This window comes from Equus przewalskii, chromosome 3 (genome assembly GCF_037783145.1).
Source record: "Equus przewalskii isolate Varuska chromosome 3, EquPr2, whole genome shotgun sequence".
Classification (NCBI taxonomy): Eukaryota; Metazoa; Chordata; class Mammalia; order Perissodactyla; family Equidae; genus Equus; species Equus przewalskii.
Window position 1 is genome coordinate 54,153,907 of NC_091833.1, and position 22,668 is coordinate 54,176,574.

The 22,668-nt window shown below is 50.7% G+C and overlaps 1 protein-coding gene across 1 annotated transcript in view; it reads left to right on the forward strand.

Moving 5' to 3' along the window:
• The first annotated feature begins 894 nt into the window (after positions 1 to 894).
• Positions 895 to 22,668, forward strand: part of SCD5 (stearoyl-CoA desaturase 5) — a 141,137-nt gene continuing 119,363 nt past the window's right edge. The window contains exon 1 of the mRNA XM_008525788.2: positions 895 to 1,358. Coding sequence (XP_008524010.1) covers positions 1,127 to 1,358 — 232 coding nt within the window. The 5' untranslated portion in view covers positions 895 to 1,126. The remainder of the gene's footprint in view (positions 1,359 to 22,668) is intronic.

The window sequence follows — 22,668 nt, forward strand, 5'->3', positions numbered from 1 at the left end:
TGGACAGCTCTAAATTATCTGCATTAGGAGGAAAGTAATGAGCAGACACGAATTCTTCAAAGTTTTCAAGGTTAATTTTCCTTGGAACGTTCTGGGTGATTTTTTCTTTCTAAAGTCCCATTCTCAACGGTGCTGACATTTGAGGTATTGTTCCATCAGCTGAGCACTAAGGAGCCAGTCCAGAAGTGCGCTAGTTAGCAGAGGATTTGCCTCAAAGAGCTGTGCATTGGGCCGGGCACTGTTGGCTACTAAGCAGCCCCCAAATCATTTGTGTTATCATTTAATAGGCACTGAGCACCGTCTGTGTGTCTGTCTGCAGCCGCCTGATTAAAGAGAGCGGCTGCCTCCATCCCTCCACGAAGCGGCAGACACAGGGACTTCTGAATCTCATCTCGGATCTGGCCTTAACTTGTATTGCGACTTCGGGCAAGTATTTTAAATTCTCCCAACTCTGGTAGCCTGTGGCTTCAAAAGAAAAAAACAATCTTTTCAAAAGGGAAAGGTATTTTTTGGAACTGGAGAAACAGACACAACAACAACGGAAGTGCTGTGAGACGCTCACCAGGACCCCTGTCCCAGGAGCCACATGCCAGCGACCCCAAGGCAGAGGCTGCCAACAGCCTACCCAGCGGGCTCCCCAGTTCGGCTCCGGGGAGCCCAGGCGGCGGAGGCCAAGGGGGAGCCTTTCTCTTTAAGAGCCCCACGGGCGATCCTGATTGGCTGTAGCTATGCAGGTCTTTCTTCCCCGCTCCCTCCGATCGCTCCCTCCCCTGCCGCGGTCTCCGCTCTCTTTGCACACCCCTCCCCCCTCCTCTGCACTCACCCCCCGCCCCCCGCCCCCCGCCCCCCGCTCCCCGCTTGCCTCTCCTTCCCGGCGCCGAGTTCAGCCTGGCCAGCGGCATGGGTGATACGCCAGCAACAGATGCCGGGCGCCAGGATCCGCATCCTTAGGCCAAGCTGAACGCCTGAAGAAGAGAGAAGGAACCGGAGAAGGGCCGGGAAGGCGGGCGTGGAGGTGCGGAGAGCCCCCCCAAAGGCAGAAGCCCCCGCCCCCACCGGAGAGCTCCGCGCCGGCACAGCGCCCGCCTGCTGCCGCCGCCGCCGCCGGCGCCCCCTCGCTCCAGCCATGCCTGGCCCGGCCGCCGACGGGGGCCAGGTGCCCTCCTGCCGCGCCGCGGGGGAGACCCGCGCGCGGGGCGAAGGCTCGGGGGGCGGCGGCGGCCGGGGGAGGCCGGGCGCGTGCGGACAGCGGCAGGACATCGTCTGGAGGAACGTCGTCCTCATGAGCCTGCTCCACTTGGGGGCCGTGTACTCCCTGGTGCTCATCCCCAAAGCCAAGCTGCTCACTCTGCTCTGGGGTAAGTGCCGCCGGCGCCCCTGCGCCCCGGGCCCCGCGGGCGGCCTGCAGCGGCTCGCCCTCCGGGACGGGCAGGTATTTCTGTGCCGGTATTTCAATTTCTGCCTCCCCCGCTGGCCGCCCGAGGAGGCGCATTGCCGGCCCCCGGTGGAGAGCGGGAGGGCCCTGGGGTCCTGCGGCGGCTGAACCCGGCCTCCGGGGAGGGCAGACGGGCGGGACGGCGGTGTCGCCCGTGCGGGGCCCGGGGGCTCTCCTGTCTGCTGCCTCTCAGCTTCTCAGTCTCCTCCGCCGGCCACGGACCTTGGGGCCGAGTTAAGGACAAGAAAGGGATGGAGGGAGGTGGAGAGACCCGGCACAGGAACAGTCTTGATTGTCGCGCACGAGTGGAAGAAACCAGCTCCCTTCCTGCCCCTGCAGGGCCCCTCTCCCTGCCCCCTCTGTGACCCTCCTCTGCCCAGTTGCACTTCTGTGATCCCAGAAGTTTCTCTGCGAGCAGACCGAGCCCACAGTGAGAGCGCTCTGGCCCCAGAACAAAGCTCTGACTGTGGCCGTGCAGAACCCCCCCCAGGCCCTGTAACCCCCGGCTAGTGCGGGTCTGCCGCCCGCACCTGTGGCTCTCCCGCCACCCTCCTTCCTAGCACCCCCACCCCTGCTGGCAGCGGAGGGAGCCCAGGAGTCGATCCCCCCACCCCCACCCCGTCGGGCCCCAGGAGCTCAGTGGCTCCCCGCATGGCTCCAGTCGCTGACCTCTGAACTACCTCACAGACCTCTTGGCCCTAGTGACCGGTTTTGGCATCAGTCACCGAGGTGGCAGTAACCGGGACAAAAGACGCAGGCATTGATGTCTTGGGCTGAGAATTTGACTGGGTAATCCAAGAAGCCCGTTCAGCTCCCGTTTCTGACATCGCCAAGGAGTGGGGGCAGGAGAAATACAACCTACTTTCCCTTCCAGAGAGGAAGAGGAAGGAAGGAAAAATGACCTCTTTCTGCGAAGCTCTTATTTGGCATAGTGCCAGCTCCAAATGCCTAGGTTGACCCGGGCCACTCGGTTCCTATCCTTTGCTTGAAGCCCTGCAATCGCTGCTCTTGGACCCATCGGGAACGTGGGCACCTCTTAGGGGGGTGTGGCTGAGCTGGCAGAATTGTGGAATGGTGAGAGGGGCAGAGGTCTTTGGGAATCATGAAGCCTTTTAAAGTCCCCTGGACGCTTTGGGTAACCCCCCTGCTCAGGCCTCCCCAACTCAGTGCACCGCCTCGATTCTGTGGTCTTTTCACCATCTTCTTTGTTACGTGTTGCTTTAATTTTTAGTCTGCCTGTCTTCTTCCCTCATCTCCAAATGCCTAGAGTGTAAGATATTCAGCCATTAATTCATGGACACACTCCCACCCTGCCAGCGGAAGCCCTTATTGCTCCAGAGCCTTCCTGGACCTCTTCCTTCCCCTTCCAGGGGCAAGACTGGGCTGCTGGACTTCAAAGCCCACCTGCCTCCAGGGGATTGGGGCTTGTCCTTAATAGCTGCAGTCTGAGAGAGAGCTCAGGGAGGAGTGAGCACTTAAAATATTATCTTACATGCCTGGAGCTCCACAGGGCCCTCAGGCTCCACTCCTTACAGCGAACCCCACTCACCCTGGCACCCCACCAGCAGCCACAAGGACAAGGCCTCCTCTCCAGGTTTGCCAAGTCACCTCTGCCCTTTCCAGGCCGCTCTCTGTGGTGAAGACAGAATCTTTGTTCTGAAAGACCTTGGCCAGAGGACACCTCCTTCGGCCCCAAACTCCTCCAGCTTCCTGGGAGAAGTCAACACACTGCAGGAATCTGGTTTCCCCTTTGTGGGTTATGTTGCCAAACTCCATCCTTGTACCTCCCTGCATAGTCTTCTGCCTCAGCTATTTTTCATCAGCTCCGTTGTCTGAATCCTGATTCTCTCCCTACCTCTCCTTCTTTGCCTCTCCACCACCCCCCCTCCAAAAAAAGAAAAAGAACAGACAATCGTGGATGTTGTAGTTTTAAGGTCTAAAATTGTGACCTAGAAACATTCCAAACAAATGAATCATATTTGATGGATATCTTGTGAGAGAAGAAATGAGGGACTCAGACCAGCTAAGACTGGTACTGCTGATGGCTAAGATACATAGGGCAACCGGAAGACTAGGGGCACCATTGACTCAGGGTTAGTTTCAGTGCAAGTCCTGGTGCCTTGACCCGCAAATTTCCTCCCGCTGGATGCCCTTTTCACCACCTCCCCCACTGGTTCTGTCTAGCTGGAGGGCTGAGTTCATGCACCAGTGGGCTGCTCGTCCACTTCAGGGACCTGGGTTGTCAAGGAAATAGGCTTACCCATCCATTGCTTGCCACCCTCCACCCTAGGTGAGGTTGCCCTGGAAACAAGGGGCATCCATGCAGTGCACCGAGCAGAGACGTGTTCGTTGTGCAGTGTGCGGAGAGTAATTTTCATGGTGGTAAAATGTCATCCATGAGAGATCCATCAAGTTGTTTAGTCCGACCTCCTCCACTGCCTAACGCTCCACCTTTTCACGACTCTCCTTGGGGCCAGAGCCAGTTGTTTTCCCTTCTCATCCTTGCAGTTTTCTGAGTGGGCAGGCTGTCAGAACAGAATGCTCTTGGTGCCCACAGGTCCTGAGAGATGAGTTTATGAGTTTCAAGGACAGAAAACAAGCTCCAACTGGAGTTTTGCCTGAAATCTTCACCTGAAGGCTTGAGCTCACAAAAGTGCCTGCTTTGATGGTTTTTGGTCAAAGGGGTGGTCAGTCCGTGGCCTGAATCCCACAATGAGTGAAACAGGGCACTGAGGGGTGGCAGTCATGGTATGGGGCCTCCTTCCCCGGGAGCTTTGCCCTGACTGTCTCCAGGCATTCTGGCTGTTGGTTTCCAGAAATGTCAGGGACTTTTCTGGTTTCTCTCTGAATGTTGTCTGAGTCCCCTAAATGTGTCCCATGGTGACATCATGGTTTTTTTTTCCCTCATGGGACAACTTCAGTGACAGTACCAGGCATGAAAAGCAGAAATTTGCTTTGCTGCCCTCTTCTATCCTGCCCCGGAGCAAATGGGACCATTGTTCAGGCAGCTACGGGATTTTCTGGTGCAGTTCTGGTTGCTGGAGCATCTGGACCACCCTGAATGGGATTCAGCCTAGGGTGAGGAAGCTGAGAGGTGGCAGGGATTACCAAGGCAGTCTGGGAGAGGGAGGGTCACGAGAGGCTGGGGTTTGGAAGGTACTGGTCTACTGGTCAAATTCTGTCCAGTTCTAAGAGTTGCCCAAAGATGAGCTGCCCTCTCTCAGGCGTTGGGTACCCTCCATCCACCATTTGGGATGGTCCTGATGTCTTTGTTGGGTTGTGCTGCTTTTTCCATCAAGTCCCTAAAGTTGTCGGGGAGCCCCAAGAATGTGCGGCCATGGACTTCTGTCTTGCCCCCAGGTTGTCTATGGTGAGCAAGGCTCAGGGCAGAGATGGGTCAGAAGGTGAGTCTCTGCTCTCCTGCTTACTTACCAGCTGCATGGCCTTGGACAAATTAACTAACATCTCCAGACCTCTCCTTTCTTACCTGTAAAATGGGTATATTAATAGTACTTGCTCACAAGGTTGTGAGAATTTAATTGGATAATATATGTAAATCCCTTAGCACAGTGCCTGGCCCTCGGTTGGGTTCACTGATTGTTAGCTGCCATTATTATTCCTGGTCCTAATACTGGCTCTTTTTCTTTAGTAGAAGGAAAAAGGCCCTCTTGCTGCACAGTAAGTTCTGCAAAGTGGCACAGAACTTGGCTTCCTTGCCCCTCTTGCATGGAAAAGATTGCTCTGGCTTTGAAAACAAGAGTTCTTTCTCAAACTCCCCAAAGAGAAATGAACACAAATGCCTCCTGTGCTTTCTCCCTCCCCCGTAACCTTCTCTTTCATTCTCTCTTCCTTCTGTTTTCCTCCAAAAGGCCACTGTTTCGTAGATAAGAATCTTTCCATTCAGCTGACAATTCACCTGGTCTTTAGTGTTTTCTTTGGTCTTTTTGAGCACAGCCAGTTGCAATTGCTGTAGAAACAGGGCCAAATGGTTCCTCTAAATCTCTTAGGGTCTCAGTTTTGACTTCTTTTCTTCTCCATCCTCATCTCCTTGAGCCTTCTTAAAAAAAAAAAATCCTTAATGCTCAATTAAACTCCTAAAAAACTGAAAGACGTAAATGAATCTTCCTTTTAAACCCTGTAATTCCCAGCCCATTGTTGTTGGAACTCCTGCATTTTTCATAAATGGGCAAGCACTAAGAGCCTCCCGCATGGCTGGAGTGCAGCGAAGCTGGAGAGGATAGCGTGTGGTTTGGGGGCTTAATATCCCCAACAGGTATAAATAGAGCTTAAGGTTAACCTTATTAACTCAGTGTTTTCTGCAGCTCGTCAAGGTCCCTGCGGACTGCACTGTGATCGTGAAATGAGAGACAGGGCCACAGAGTAGAAACCAGGGCTGGAATCCTGGCACTGCCGCTCAGTTCATCCTCAGACACGTCCCTTTCTGCGTCCTGAGCTTCGGTTTCCTCACCTGTGCAATGTGGACAGTGATACCGAGCTGAGAGTTGTTTTAGGAATTGAGTATGTGTTACAGTGCCTGCCAGAGAGTAGACGCTGAATGCTGTCTCTTATTATTACCTCCCATGATGGGGTCTACGTCATGACACCTGCACTGGCGTCATCGTCTGTCTGGGGCTTGGAGTACTCCTGGCTCAAATATAAGGCACAGTCTTTAAATCTAAGTACTTGATCATGACTTTGCTAGAACGTTTTAGTTCTCGTCTTATCTAGTTCTGTGTGTTGGATAAAATTACAAGAATTGCTTGGAAAAGCCATTGATAGATTTACAAAAGAGTGACACAGCCGTGCTGGGTTTTTTTAAGGTTTTCCAAAAGACGGTGTCGTCTTAGGGTGGCATTGTTCTTGCTGAGCGTTTGACATTGTGTAGTCACTGGCCTGCAGTCTGCCTGTCCCTCTGCTGTGACATGTCACGTTTCTGTGGAAGTGCCACAATTCTGGGGTTAAGAGTGTGGGCTTTGGAGTCAGAGGGTCTGGGTTCAAAGCCCAGATCGCTAGGTCAGCCCCTGGCAGGTCACTCACGCTCCCTGACCTCAGTGTCGCCAGCCGCACCGTGAGGAGAACAACAGTACAGCCAGCATCAGGGTGGAGCTGGAGCAAAAGGAGGTAGCCCGGTGAAGTGCCGGCCTGGGAGCCGTGCACAGGGAGTGACGGCCTTCCTGCCTGTCACACGTTCCGTGGTGCTTCCCTTCACTCCTTCCCGTCCGTTAGCTCATCCCTCGGAGGCTGAGACTGGTTCCCGCCCGCCCCTGCTTGTCAGAAGCACTGGTCCTGGGTAAAGGCAGTTTGTCTCCCATTTTATTTCTCCTGGCAATGGATTGGTGGCCACAACAAGTACCAGCTGTCCCCCTCATAAGTGCCCGTCGTTTGTTCCTTATGTGTGTGAATGGCCACGAGAGAGACCCTCACACCTGGGGGGATACGTCAGTCACATATTCGTTCATCAACTAATTCAGTCATTTTTTCTGTTCCAACGATTGTCCAAAGTGGCTGCACATCAGAATCACTTGGGGATCCTTTAAGATTTTCAGATGCCTGGACCTCCACCCAGACATACTGAAGTGGAATCTCTAGAAATGGTGCCCTGGCTTTGTTTTTTTTCAGCCATTCACGTTTCTGATGCACAGCTGGACTGAGAACCATGATTTAATTCCCTTATTCAATAACAATTATTACTCACCCATTACCTGCCGGGCACTGGCAGCATCCCTGACTTCATGGCACTGAGAGGCCAGTTAGAGAGACAGACAGGTGCGCAGGTGATAGCCGCGCAGGCGATAGCCGCGCAGGCAGCATTAGTGACAGAGCACTGGCTCGGGGAGCTGGGGAGGCCCCCAGAGGAGGTGGGCAGGAGGCGGGTGGCTGGCTGGTGGAGGGATTTGGGTGAAATGGCATTGTAGCCACAGACAACAGCATGGTCACAGCTCCCAAGGGGAGATAGAGCAGGCTGGTTCAAGGACCTGATGGCTCAGTGAGCCCGGAGGTGACCGGGGGTAGGACCAGCAGGACCTGAAAGAGATAAGTCTCGTGGAAAGCTGCCCTTCATCCTCTGCCTGACTTCCACCGCCTCCTCTCAGCCATCACACACACCGACTTCTACTATGACAAGTGGGCTGGAGCCCTGTTTCTGGACCAGACACTTCCCAGAGGGATGAGTGAATCTGAAGTTTCTCAGGAAAGACTCTGGGGCAAGCACCTTGGAGCAGGTGTGCAGTGGGGCCGGGCACTTCCCTCAGGCTGGCCAGAGCTGAGGGGAGGCTAGGAGGAATGTCTCAGTTGGTCATTGATTTCACAGACTCGGAGGTACTGTCCCGGGACTAAATTACTAGCATGCCCCAAGGGTGTAACAGCACAGGCATAGCAGACCCAGCTGAGTCCTCCACGCCCTTTCTTCCCTCTTCCTACTCTTTCCTGTGTTGCTGAAAGGTACCTGTGGGGGGGCTTGTTCCTACCTCGCTTGCTCCCTTGAACCCAGGTTTGAACAGCTGGTTCTCCCTAGCCCACATTTCAGGGCTGGCCGGTCCTACTCCCCATTTCTGCAGTTGGAGTCACTGCAGGGTCTGGAGCTTCCTAGGAAAGATTGGTGGGCTTTGTGGGTTCCGGCAGGCTGTGGTCCATGGACCAGCAGCGTCAGCATCACCTGGGAGCTTGTCAGAACTAGACTGCCAGACCCCATCCCAGGCCTGTTGAGTCAGTACCTGCATTTTAATAAGATCTCCAGGTGAGGGGCTGGCCCCGTGGCGCAGTGGTTAAGTGCACACGTTCCGCTTCAGTGGCCCAGGGTTCGCCGGTTCAGATCCCGGGTGCTGACATGGCACTGCTTGGCAAGCCATGCTGTGGTAGGTGTCCTACATATAAAGTAGAGGAAGATGGGCATGGGTGTTAGCTCAGAGCCAGTCTTCCTCAGCAAAAAGAGGAGGATTGGCAGCAGATGTTAGCTCAGGGCTAATCTTCCTCACCAAAAAAAAAGATCTCCAGGTGATTCATCCACATGCTAAAGTTAGAGATGCACTCCCAACCTCACATCCGGCCACAGGCTGATAATTGAGAGAAGCTGGACATGAGTGGGATGTAGCAAGTCTGCCTTCTTCCTTTTAATGGCCTCCTCCCCTTGGCCTCCCCTCCTCCCCTTCTGCCTCCTTGTAGCTTATTTTAGAAGATGTCGGGATCCTGCTCCTCTTGCCAACAAAGGACTGTTGCTAAAATCATTCAGCCAGCAGCAGCAATGTTTAATTCATGGGCTAGAAAATTAATTTTATTTTCATGAATAGAACTGGGGAAAAATAACAGGAGACTCTGTGCATGGCCCTTGGGAGTCCAGCTTGTCTATTTAACAGATGAACTGGTAAAGGTGAGGAGACCTCCAGGGACGGCTGCCTTCCACAAAATTGTGAAGCAAATCCTGTTGGTTAGGATGCTTTTGGCCTCTGGGAGCGTCAAATGCCTTAAATAAAGACAATTTCTAATTTCGCTGATAAGAAATCCTGAGGTAGGACGCTTCTGGAATGGCTCAATCATGTCGTCAAAGAGCAGGTTTTGTTTCTGCTGTGGTGGCTCTGTCGAATTTGGTTTTCCTCATGGTTACAAGATGGCTGCCAGAGTTCCAGGCAGCACATGGAGTTACAACAGTGTCCTACAGAAGAAGAGAGAGGCTGCTCCTTCCTGAAGTGTCATCGGAGAGAAGATCTTTCCTGTTCACCTCACAGCTGATGTCCTCTCAAGTCTCACTTGCAGGACTGTGTCACGAGCCCCTTGTTAAACCAATCATTGGCAGGGGATTCAGCCTAGTCAGGGCTGGCCACTGAGCCACGTGAGGTGGCAGGCAAGAGCCAAAGAAAGCTCAGCCTCTGCTGGAAGGAAGAAGAGGGCTTGGCTGCTGCGACAGCCGACACCTCTGCTCCAGCGGCTTCCTCCACTCCCTCTCATGACTTCTCCTCTTTGGTGTCAGCTCCATTCCCTGGAAAGGCTCTGGTTTCTGTGTTTTCTGTTTTTGCCTGCTCTTTCCTTCTACTCCCTACCCCCTATGCTTATCTCGAATTCTGCTATCATTACAGTGAGTCGTAAACGTCTGCCTTTCCCATGGGACTCTGAGCTCTTCGACGGCATTTCTGCCTCCCTGGGACGTGGCACACAGCCTCTGCTCGACATGTGTGCACTACACATTGTTGGGTGGCTACAGTGTGCTGTGGATGGACAGATGCGGTGTTGGGTGAAGTTTAATGAATGAATGAGTTTAATCACTGTGTGGCCTTTCTTTCTAAAGGAAGTTTGCAGTTTACCCCTTAACTTTAAAAACGTCTTTTCCCCTGTTAGAGAACTTTCTGTGTGGTTTGGGGGGAAGGACTAGGGAGAGAGAAGCCTTTCTCAGTGACCCAGAAATCTGCACGGCCTCCTGCACCTGTGTCCTTCCCCGGAGTGGCTCTGACCTCGGCGGGAGCTTGCAGAGCTCTCTGAGGCTCCTTGGGGTCTTTGTGGGGTGAGGTGGGGCTGGGGAAGCTTGCCCTGGGCACAGGGAATTGTCAGATCCCCTGTGGGAGAATTGAATTAAAAAGAAAAAGATGGAAAACCAGTGACTTAGAATGCATTCTTTGCCAAGGTTTTCTATAGTGACACAATCTCCCTGACTGATAGTTTTCTTGATTGGTCATTTTCTTCATCTGTCAGCTGACACAGAACCTCAGCGATGAAGTCACAGCCAGGCTTCTCTTCTCTTGCTTCAGATTTTACTTAAAATGGCATTTAAAAGTCCACTTAATCTCACCCAGCAGGTACTATTATTTGCACAAACAACCTAGAAAGAAGCATCTTACTTAGGAGGAAGTTGCTAAGTATGTGTTCAAGGAAGCAAAGCACTAGTTTTTGGGGAGAGATTTTGGAAAACCGTGTTTCAAGTGCAGCCTTGGGGAAAGTGTAGAGCAGGGTTGTAGCGTAGCCAGTGTGTAAACCTTCGCATCAAATACTGCGTGTAAAGTGCCTGCTTAAGGTTAGTGCTCGGTCGATGTCGCCGCGGGGGTGGTTGGGGGCTTGTACTGGGAGCTGGTCATCGCAGAGCTCTCCAGACATGGAGGTGACAGTGATGTGGTAATCAAGGTCTTCCGGGATTGTGGACGTTTTCTGAGATTGCCTTTAAAATGGGGAGTGGGGGAGGGGAATCAAATACCAATGGTTTTGAAATGAAATGAGATAAGAATAGAGTTTAGAACTCAAGTTTAATTAATTTTCTTCCTATGTCACTGTTACGTGAATATTGTTATACACTTGCAATTTCACTGTGTTGCTTTTAGCGTCGTTCCCTGAAGAATCAATGGCTTATGAATGCAACCTGTGACCTAAATGCACAAGGCCATCTCCCATAGCATCCTCCTCCTCCTCATTCAAAAGCATTTATCAAGCAAGCAATTAATTTCTTATGGTCCTGAGCCAGGCCTTGTGTGAAAAAACAAAGATCTGGGCTCTACTCTCCTTCCTTTTATAACTCAAGGGAACAGCTGTGATTTGCCCCCAGTACTGTAACCAACTTAATGTTCTCTTGGCATGGGTAGACAGTGGAAAATACTCTTACTTCTTTGAAAGTTCCATGCATGAAATTAGAAGTGAGTTTCTAAAAGTTAACTGCTTCGTGGAGTAGTTTGTCAACCCACCCCTCTAATGAGTATGTTCGTAAGAAGCTTGCAGATGGTTACAATGAAGCTCATCTCTGTTCTCAGCCGATGACTCACTTGAGTGTCCCCGAAAGCGTTCGTTTTGCCCTGGAGTCTCTATAAGCAGAGGGAGGTATTTATTAGCAAGTACAAATAATGCCCACATATCGCCCCACTTCCATCTCCCACCCGCAAATCCATTGTGTTCGGCTCCACAGCTCTTGAAAAGTGGGTGAATCATTAACATTTTCCAGCTATACTCAGATTACTCCAGGGTCTTGACTCCATCTGGACTATGGGGGAGGTAAGTCACTACCCTCTGAGTATAAACTAGATGTGAACCTAAACTTGGCATGGCTCCCATGAGGGTTGGAATAAGCCACAGTTGTTAGAGCTAATTATTCCCTCATGCACAGAGCTAGTATTCAATCAGTGTGTGCTACTGTGCTCTACCAGTTGTTAAAATATTGAAACGGTAAATACTGCTGCCTTCCTTGGTTCTCCTGGAATTCCCAGCAGTCCAGGAGCTAGAGGGTCAGTGCCTGGCCCAGCCGCAGGGCTTATGTCTGCATCTGTTCTGATTGGTTTTGATTGGTTGGTGCCCTGTGGGTTGTCAGATATTTTTAATATCACCTCAGCATATGCATCCTCTTGTTATTATATGATCTGTATAATCTTCGGCTTCTATCCCTTTCATGGTTCTAATTGAATGAGAACTTAAAAAAAATCAGTCTGTCATTTTGGCTTAAATTTATATCCCCAAATCATATGAGGAAAGGTATGAGAACCCACCTGAATTCTGGGGTTTTAGGTAACTCACCTTTCCTAATCAAGACTCCTTTTGTGGTAGAGGCAACGTGTATCTAAAAGGCGATTTTTATTTTCTGGCTTATAATTGGCTTTGCATAACATCCCCTGCCCCCCGCCCCACAAAGAATTGATATTATCATCAGAAAAAGATAACATGGTAAAAATAAGATTGTAAAGTTATATCTTTAGGTGTTGGGAGTTGGGAGGACAAGACGTGGAGGACGGTGCTACAAATTCGGGTGGTCCTCCTGGCTCGCGGTTCATTGCCCGTGACGTTATAGATCGTGTCCGGGCTCTCCAGCTAGCCCTGGGGCCGTGCCACTCAAACCATACCTGAGGCCTCGTGCAGGGAGCTGTTTTAATGATAGAAAATTTCAAACATGTACAAAAGTAAAGAGAATGGAGTCTACTCCCCCACAGCCCGCACTTGCCTGGGGATTTTTTCTTTGTCACTTTTTACTTTGGTATATAATTTCCAATACATAGAACAGTTGTAAGAATAGTACAGGGAACTCCCATATACGCTACCCAGATTGCACAGTTTACACCTTGTCCCATGTTCTGTATGTGTGTGTATACACAAATGTGTGTGTGGAGTATTTTTTCTGAGCCATTAGAGAATAAGTCAGAGGCATTATGCCCTTTTATCTCTAAATAGTTCAGTATGTATTTCCTAAGAATAAGAGTATAACCAGAGTTATCAAAAGCAGGCAGTTTAACCCTGATGCTGTCTAATCCACAGTGGCTAGTCAGATGTCATCAGTATCCTAGTAATGCCCTTTAGAGCTTTTTTTCCCCCTTTCAGATTAGGTTAAAGCAACTTCCAGACAACTGCATCTGCAAATACCTAAGTATTGAGTATTAGCTGGGGTAATTTTGGCTACGTCGTCCACATGGAAAGCCTCAAGGCCATCTTTCCCCTACGAACTGCCCCCAGCTCTTTGGGGAAAACAGCTTGGCAGGGCTGTTTCTGAAAGTGGAAAAGGGTGGAAATTGGGAAGCAGGTGTATGTGACGAGCGAGTCGGCCCCTCTCAGTGTGGTCTGCGGACCGTCTGCACTGGGGTCGTCTGAGTTGCTCCTTGAATGTGCAGATTAGGGGGCTCTGCCCAGACCTAGAAACGAGAGCCTCTGGGAGTGGGACCCAGGACTCTGCATCTTAACAGGCGCCGCGCGAGGCTCTTCTGCCCTGTGGGCGCTGCCCTGCTGGAGGCGCTCTGTCCTGGGATCCGGAGGCCTGCCGTGTCCCCCTGCCCCTCTCAGAATTGGTGTATGACTCTGTTACATTGCCTGAAAGTTGATCAGAGGCAGCGTTTAGCGCTGTAAGCAGCAGCAGGGGCTCCCCTGCACGGGAACCCGCTCGTTGGCATGAACTGCTTTCAGCACAGTTTCTTCTCACACAGGGTGGCTCTGTGAGGCAGGGGGAGTTTCCCTGCAGGGCAGGGGGCCCCCGAAAGAGAGCCAGAGCTGTAGGCCCTGGGTTGCTCCGCGGGGTGGAGTGAGCTTATTTTCTGGGGGTCGGGGGACAGGTGCTTGGACTACCCCTTAGATGCCTGGAGGACAGCCGTTCAGAAGAGGTGAAGAAAACCTCTGGAGAAGGCCTGGGACAGATAGCCCCGGGCAGAACCCTTCCCCTGTGCCGGGAGAGGCCTTGAAACCTTCCTTCCTGGAGTTGGGGTGAGGACTGAATTAGGGCCCCATGGGAAGGACCAGCCCGGCACCAGGAGTAGCCGTGGCGTCGCTCTCACTCCCAGAACCAGACGAGTGTGCTGGTGCCGTAAATCTGCTGTATAGATATGTCTGGACCTGTAAATTTGTTCGTTCTACATATGGAGGTCGATGGAGCTCTGCTCTAAGGCCGTTTTCATCTCGGAGGGTCAGTGGCTTTACAGTCATCTTCATTTGCTGAAGAGCAGACGCTTCTCAGATCAGTCATGCCCCTGCCGCTCGGGTCGGTGGAGACACAGCGCAGCTCTGCTTGGGACGAGACGCATTTTAGGGGGCGTCCTGGACCCAGGCTCCTCTGTCCCTGGAGGTACAAGGGCACTTTGTAAATGTTTCTGGCCCATAGAGGATGATAATGGGTGAGAAGACAAGTGGGTTCTGGACATCAACTGTGCATCCAAGGGGTGGCAGAGGGGTTGACCCCAGCCTGCATCCTGTAAATGTGGCCATGAGACATAGGTGGTCATACTGGCCCGAGGGGTGACAAGGGGAGGGTGACCACCCTCACCTCGGATGGTAATCCAGGTGGGTATTTCAGTTGCACCTGCTGTTGAATCTCCCCCCTCCGTTCTCTTGGAAGGGAGATGCGCTTTCCAAGTCCACCTTTCTTTCAGCATGCAGGGTTCTCGGGCCATAGCTGGCATTTGTGTAGATCTGCGAACTCTTTCAGCCTTACTCAGAGGAGCCCAGCTCGGTTTCTCTCATTCAGGCATGCAAGTGTGCAGAGGCTGGAGCCTCAGACTCACCAGGCCTGCGCCTGACGACTAGAGTGTTCGTAGGGAAGATGAAGCACAAAGCAGTAAAAGCGAAGCAGCCCCTTGGCCCTGCACCCGGGCCGCCCCTGAGGTTGGGAGCGGCCCCTGGAGAAGCAGAGTCCAAGCTGGCCTCCCGGGGCTGCCAGGGGCTCCTTCAGTCTAAAGGCTGGAGGGAAGATTTTGAACTCGGGTAAATTTTGGCTGATTGGCTAAATTGCTAATCTCCCAGAAGTCTCTCCCCGGCCAGAGCCATTCCTCGTGGATATTAATTGGGTTTATGAAAACAAAAGTATTTTAAAGTGCAAAAGAGATTCTTCAGGCACGGTTGTGGTGACAGTGAACATGCCAATTGGTATTCTTATCTGTGCTCAGGTTCTGGAGCCATGAGGGAGCACTTCTGGGATGCGCTGTTCTGCACCTGCTTGGAGACAGGCAGGCGGAGAGGTCTAGATGTCTAATTCAATTCCGTTTCCCACACATCTGGGGACGCGTGCCTAGTGTGGGCCGGGTGCTGGGAATACACAGGTGAGCAAGCCGGCATTCCTACCCACAAGGTGCTTACCGTCTAGAAGGAGAGCTGGACCTAGGCCAGTCATAATTTAGTGTGCTGAGTGCCAGGGAGAAGCAGGCCTGAGGTGCAGGGCCGTGTAGGGGAGAGGCCTTGTAACTCTGTTAATCCACACAACAAGTACCCTACGGAGTGGCTTCACTTGTGGGACCACGGTGTCTTCACAGCAGTTCTGAAGAACACCACCAACAAAACTTCAAAAGTAAAGTTATCTCCTAACTAATTTAGAGGGAAAACTTGACCAATTAATTCATTTGGTGGCAAAATCTGACCTAAACTATTTGTCCTATTTAATCTGAGTATTCATATTAACGTGTTTGATGACCGGCCCCCTCTGGGCAGTACCGTAGGGTATAGGCACTGTAGTGCCTCTCTTCAATCGGAACAATTTTGAATTTTGAAGCACATCTGACCCTAAGGTTTTGATAAGGGGTTGTGGACTTGTCCTGCTCTCATCTGCACTTGTGTCTGAGGAAGCAGAATGCAAGGAGGACTCATTTGCCCAAAATCACAGGGTTGGAAGGGGCAGTCAGGGCTTGCATGCAGGACCTTCCAATTCCTGAGCCCTGCTGGGCCCCCTCAGGTGACACCGAGAGGCACCGGCTTCCTTCACAGCAGTGATCTGGGCACTAGACGTGTGGGCAGCCTTGGAGCTGGTGGGGAGATGGATTGGGGTAGCATTGCCACATATGCAGCCCTGGCGGCCGAGACCCACCCTCTTGGTGGACAGTGACAGAGGGTCGCTCTCTTTCCTTTGCCTGGGCTCAGCCTCCCTCACTCTGGCGGTCGTCAGGTCCTGCTCAATAGGGAATGCTAATTTTGTGCCTCTCTACCTACAAGATCTGCTGTTGCCTTGTCAAAAAGCCAGCCTCCTCGGTCATTTCTCACTGCCCCTTTTCCCAATTCTTCATTCTTCTCACGTCCTATTCCTTTCACTGGCTTCTGGTCTGTAACCCCTAAGGTCTCTTGGACCAGTTGGAAAGATGTACTTGTAAATAATTCTGGAGTTTTGTAGGTCGGAGCCAGGGTCAGCCTTACGTGTAGGAGGAAAATAAATAGCCAATGATGGAAAGTGATTTTAAGGACACAGGCCTTAAACAGCCTCAGATTACCTTCCTCAGCTGTTCTAGCGTTTGCAGCAGGGGTTCTGGGCGGGGGCTGGGTGCTTCAGGGCTTTCATGAGCCCCCTGAAATAGATTTTGTGCATCTTGGTATTTTTCCTCCATCAGATTCTCAGCGGAGCCTGTGATTTTAAAAAGGTTAAGTGCTGCTGGTCTGGAGGAAGCCACATTAAACATGCCAGCATTTCCTAAAAGGATAAATAGTAAGTGGGGATGCATTTATATATTACCGTCCATTATCCCTTAGTGTATCTCCAGTCAGTATAATCACCTTCATGCTTTATTGAATAGATCGGGTAATTAAGCTTTGATAGGATGAAGGGAAAACCCGGGAGCTTCTGGATTCAGTAAGTTTTTATGGAGTCGCTCTTCGTGGAGCCCCCAAATGAGGGTCCCCTTGGATTATGGGATGATCCAAGGACAATAAACAAGGATGTTTTTCATCTTTTTACTTAATTCACCATGTTGCCTTGGTCTCCTCATCATGAGAGGAGCAGTGATGGTACCTCTGAGGGCCATTCCCTGCCTCTGCTTTGCTCTGCTTGTTAAACACACTCTGGCTGAGTCCTTCTTATTTTTTTTTGTTTTTAAAGATTGGCACCTGAGTTAACATCTGTTGCCAATCTTCTTTTCTTTTTCTTCTTTTCCCCAAACGCCCCCAGGACATAGTTGTATATCATAGCTGCAAATCTTTCTGGTTGTGCTGTGTGGGACGCTGCCTCAGCATGGCCTGATGCGCGATGCTCTGTCCACTCCAGGGATCCGAACTGGTGAAACCCTGGGCTGCTGAAGCAGAGCACGTGAACTTAACCACTCAGCCTCGGGGCCAGCCCCCTGAGTCCTTCTTACACAGCATCACCCTGACTGCTGCTTCTCTTCCACATTTAAGGACCTTTGTGATTACATTGGGCCCACTTGGATAATCTGAGATAATTTTATCATCTTTAAAGTCGACTGATTAGCAACCTGAATTTCATCTACAACCTTATTTCCCCTCTGCCATGTACTGGACCATTCACAGGTACCAGGGACTAGGATGTGGACATCTTTGGGAGGCCATCCTTGTGCCTACCACACGCAGACATCAAAGAAAATGAACCTGCATTAATTCCTCTGGTTATTATAGGTGCCACCTAGACAGAAATACTCAGTTATATATAACCTTTGTCGAGGAGAACTTGTTTTTGTGATGGGCACATCAAAGGGTCATTGAAATCAAAAGTTCTCCGACCTCATCCTCCCCTCCCTTGGGGATGGTCTGGGCATCTCACCGTGGGGTGGGGGCGGGGCGCTTGCCAGGAACAGCCTCTCAAGCATGTAATCCTCCTGGGGGCCTTCCAAAGGACATCTGCTGATGTCAGTGTTCGACCACCCACCTCCGGCCAGTCCCTGGGGTTACAAATGTTAGCAAAAATTGGCTGGAGGCCGCTTAGGGTCTTGAAATCATCAGATAGGCATTTTATTTGGGATGGGGGTGAGGAGAGATTCTTGGCCTGCCCGGAACATCCCTAAGGCTTGTGTGCGCAGTGTGTGAGCAGGATGAGAGGACAGAGATTGGAAAACGGACACCCAACAATGACAATAGCAACAGAAACAGGTACAGATTTATGCAAGAAAATGCAGAGGGAGGAAAAGAGCCCCTGGTCATTTGACTTGTGTTACTTAAAAATGACAGCAAGACCTTGGTGGGTAGGGTCTTGAGGGGGAAAAGGGGCTTCAAGAGAACAGCAGCTGCTTTCCGGTGGCAGGGGGCGGGGTGCTCTGTCTTGGTGAGGAGACTTGTTGGCTGATTTTGTGGATTTGGAGCTTTTGTTGGCTTTGTTCTGGTTTCAAACACTGGCTGGGAAGGCACCCCTTCCTGTGACTGGAGTCGCAGCCCTGCAGGAATCAAGTCTCTGAGGTTGGGGACGAGGAGCGTAGGGATAAGATGATCACAAAACTTTCCCGGAACCAGGAAAGCGACATAATTTATAGGACTCAGTGCAAAATGAAAATACAGGGCCCTTGTCTATCAACTATTAAGCATTTCAAGATGGTGATGGCAGAGTATTTAACCAAGCCTGGGACCCCTCTAAGGGGTTCTTGCACTCGTCACGTATCTGCAAAGCCGCCCCTGCCCTGAAGTGGTGTGTGCTCTGTGTGTCCTTGGTTCTCTGATACCATGAATGATATTTGAGGCCTGTTTCCCGGGGAGTTGCCAAGACCACAGGCCTTGGCCCTGAGGACTCATCTTAACACAGAACTTGTCTTGATTACACTGGATATTTGATGCTGTTTTGGGGGGAACTCACATTCCAGGGTCAGGAAGGGAGAGGGGTCTGAGGAAGAGAAACTTAGGACTCTCTTGGAGCCCTCCCTTCCTGGCTGTGTGACCTCAGAGAAGCCACTTAGCCTCTCCCCATCTCAGTGCTTCATCTGTACAATGGAGGTCTTGTTACTGCCTCCAAAGGGGCATCATGAGGCTTATTGGTTAAGGTGCTCTGAGAGGGCCAAGACTGTGCCTGGCATGTAGGTGTTAAAAGGAGGACCCTCCAGCCCACCACCCATCCCACAGGTCTCTGGTCAGAGCTAATGGCCGTGAGGTCTGCAGAGGAGCATGAGCTCAGCTGCTGAGGACAAACCCAGTTCAGTATGACTGACCAGAGGTTCTTGTTCCCCTACTTTCCTTTGTCTGCCCTCAATGCATGCACACCCACACCTACACCTACACCTGGGGAGGTGCTTTCCTCTGCAGGACCCGAGGGCTGCTGAGCCAGTGACCTGAGCTTCCACAGCACCAGCCTACCCAGAATCCATCCCTTCAGGCAGCTCCCAGCCAGCGCCTGAGACAGGAGTAGACAGGGGAGGGAAGCCATGTGGGAGGAAAACGAGACAATTGTGGCCCAGCGAATTCGGGGATGGCCACAAACTCATCCTGATCTGTGCTTACCACCCCTTCCCCAGTGAGTTGGCTCACTAGTACTGCCGGCAAGAGACAAAAGCAATGGCTGTGTCTCATTTTTGCTGCCCACCTGGCCCTGGCTGAGCCCGAGGTGCTAATTAGCAGGCCGTGGGAGGGAGGGAGGGAGCCAAGGGGCCGGACTCCTTGGCTTAGAGAATTTGGAATGCGCCAGAGGAACCGCCGGCTGCTGCAGAGAGCCAGCCGCCCGCCCGCGGAGAGCCCAGGGCGGCCAGGCTGGCCGGGTGGGTAGGGTGTGTGGGTTTAGCAGCCTCACCACCCCTGTTGCCACCGCCCCTAAAGCTTTGCTGATGGTTGAGTGGCAGATTCCTCTCTTCTCAAAGCTGATATCCTCACTTTTAATCGGAGTCCTGGGAAGACTGAGTGGGTGAAGTGGGCAGGGGGAGAGAAGCAGGATAGGAAGACTTTGGGTCTAGTTCAGAGGCTCCTCAGGCAATAAATTCCTTTTGCCTACTGGGAGACGCAAAGGGTGGACAGACCTGGGGCTGCTGTCTTTCTTTCTGAAGAATTTTATTTTACATCTTATAAATTAAGTAATACTTATTCATTGTAGACAGCCTAGAAAATACAGGCATGCAAAAGACAAGAATTACTTGTTATTGTTAACATTTTAAACTAGACTTCTAGACTTTTTTCTCTGTGTGTGGCTGTCGTCTCGCTCTGCTGTTATACCATAAGTCTGTTGTGTTGTCAGCTTTTTTCACTTGTTGACACATCAGAGACATCTTTTCATGCCCACAGATGTGGATCATGGATTATTTTTAATAAATTTATTTACTAATAATTTAATAAATTATTTTAATAAAATTTTAATTTTAACATTCCCAAGTTTGGATGTACTACACTCCATTGTTGCAAATTTAGGTGCGGGTGTTGCTCTTAGCAACAATGTCGCATCCTAGGGGCTTCATCTTCATGCACATCCTTAATTGTTTCCTCAGAATAAATGTCTAGATGCATTTCCATAGGATACATTTCTATGTGCATTCTTAGGGCTTTCAACCAGGGGCTCTCCACCAGGGGTGACCCCTCCCTGGCAAGGGGCATTTGGCAATGTCTGGAGACGTTTTTGAATGTCACAGCTGGAGGAGAGGTTGCTACTAGTATCTAGAGGATCGAAGCCAGGGCTGGTCTCTGCTTCCTTCAGTTACAAGACAGCCCCCACATCAAAGGGTTATCCAGTCCAAAATGTTAATTAACGCCAAAGTTGAGAAACTCTGCTTTAGACACATAGATTCCCACCCCCCCAAGCTTTATTGAGATATAATTGACACATAACATTGTGTGAGTTTAAGGTACAGAACGTGTGGATGTGATAGATTTGTGTATTACAAAGTGATTACCACCATAGCTTTAGCTGCTGCCTCCATCCCATAACATAGTTACTGTTTCTTTTTTTGTGAGAACATTTAAGATCTGCTCTTAGCAAATTTCAAGTATATGATATAATATTATTAATTCTAATCACCATGCTGTACATTAGATCCCCAGAACTTGTTAATCCTATAACTGGAAGTCTGTGCCCTTTGACCGACATCTTCCCGTTTCCCCACCCCCTTGACCCTGGTAACCGCCATTCTACTCTCTGTTTCTCCGAATTTGACTTTTTTAGATTCCACATCTAAGTGAGATCATACAGTATTTGTCTTTCTCTGTCTGACTTATTTCACTTAGCAGAATATCCTCAAGGTCCATGCAAGTTGTCGTAAACGGCAGGATTTCCTTCTTTCTCCAGGCTGGATAATACTCCATCACACCTACACATGGATATTTTTATTCTTGGGTAATATTTGGGGTGCTGGAGCGTCTAGGCCTCTGAGGAAAATGAGGTCAAGGTATTCAGCTTAATTGGCACTCAACCAAAGTCAACCCAGTTCCATCCTGTCTTCCCCTTGCAGAAGAACTGGAGTGCCCAGGCTGTTTTGGAGTAGGGAAATGACTAATGTGAGCCTGTCCTGGCATCCAGGAGAGAAAGAAGGCCAGGATGCCCTGGGAGGAGGTACAGAAAAGAGAGAGAGGCAGAGAGAGAAGGAATGGGGAGGGGAGCAGTGCAGTGCTGGACAATGCGATCCTTGTTGCAATGAAAAGAGGATTGTATGCATTCTTTAGGGACCTTAAGGCCAGTTCCGGGCACTGAGGACCCAGGCAGGGAGAACTCATGCCACTGCAGAGCGTAGGAGGAGGGAGAAGATCAGAAAGCCTCTATTGTCTCCCGGAAGCTGGCATAGGGAGTGTGAAGTCCTGTGTCCTGAGGTGCTGGCCAGGGCTCACCCCGTCAGGAATGAAGACCATCAGTGCTCACCACACCATATATTACAGTGCTGTGAGATCTGAAATGTTACCCTATCCGTGAAGTCTCCTTCTCAGGTAAACCTCAAACACTCATTGAAACTGGTGTAGGGGAGGAAGACATATCCTCTACCCTCTGGGTCCGTCTGGCTGGGCTACAAATTAAATTGACGTGAGACAGAATAACAGGAGAAAATCCAACAAAGCTTTGTAAGATGTATACATAGGAGAGACTCAGGAGAACGGAGCAACTCGCCAAAATGGCAGAGGCTGTTTCCTTAAATACCATCTTCAGCTAAAGACAAAGGAGGGGTTGGGGGTAGTGGTTTGGGCCTTCAAAGGGGAGGAAGGCAATTCACAGGGGAGTGGAAAAGCAAAGGTTTGGTAGATAAGAATGGGCGTAGCAAGGACCTCACAGTCTATGGGTACCCAGAGTCATCTATGGGGATGACTTATCTTAAAATTCTTTGGCAGTTAGGGGGAAGTCAAAGTTTCTTTCACAGTCTTTTGTTCTTAACAATAATCAAGCCAAAGAGACACATTTTGAGGTGGCCAATTTTGATCCCGCCCACTGGCTACTTCATTTATTCATCTTTGGAATATGTTACAGCCATTTTTTCCTAACACAAGCATTTACCAAGCACTTGCTGATGCCAGGCACCATAAGAGGCAATGGGTGAAACAGACACAGTCCCTGCCCTCAGGGAGAATAGAATCTCCAGGATGAGTCAAGCAGTACAAATGCAGGGAGGGAATTAGTGATACATTCGTGGATGGAGTAGTCCAAGAATTTATTCAACAGATACTTATTGAACATCTACTTTGGGCCAGACTTTATGCTAAGTCCTGAGGATAGAGCCATGAACAAGACAGATATGGACCATCTCTCGAAGGATGTTCAGCAAATCATTACCAGGGTGATGGGGACACTGAAGGAAGCACAGGGAGCACCTGAAGGATGAGCTCATGGAGGAGGGACCAGTATTCCAGATGGGGGAAAGGCACGAGCGAAGGCATGGAGGTGTGAAGGCTTTGTGTGTTCCAGCAGTGCGAGTGGTTTGGTCTAGTTCTAGAGACGGGGTGTGGTGTAAAGCAAAACCAGAGGAAAAGGCAGGGGCCAGACCATGAAGAGCACATCATGCTAAAAAGTTTGGATGTGATCTTCAGGCTGGGTTCATTGAAGCCCTGAAGAATGGGAGCCATTGAAGAAGTTTAAGCAGTGGAACTAATATGATCAGATTTACGAAGACAGACATGGTGATAACTTGGGAGGTGGACTATAGGGGATGGAAAGTGGAAGAAGGAAGACTAGTTAGGAGTCGTGCTGAGTATCTTCTCTTTGTTCCTCTAGA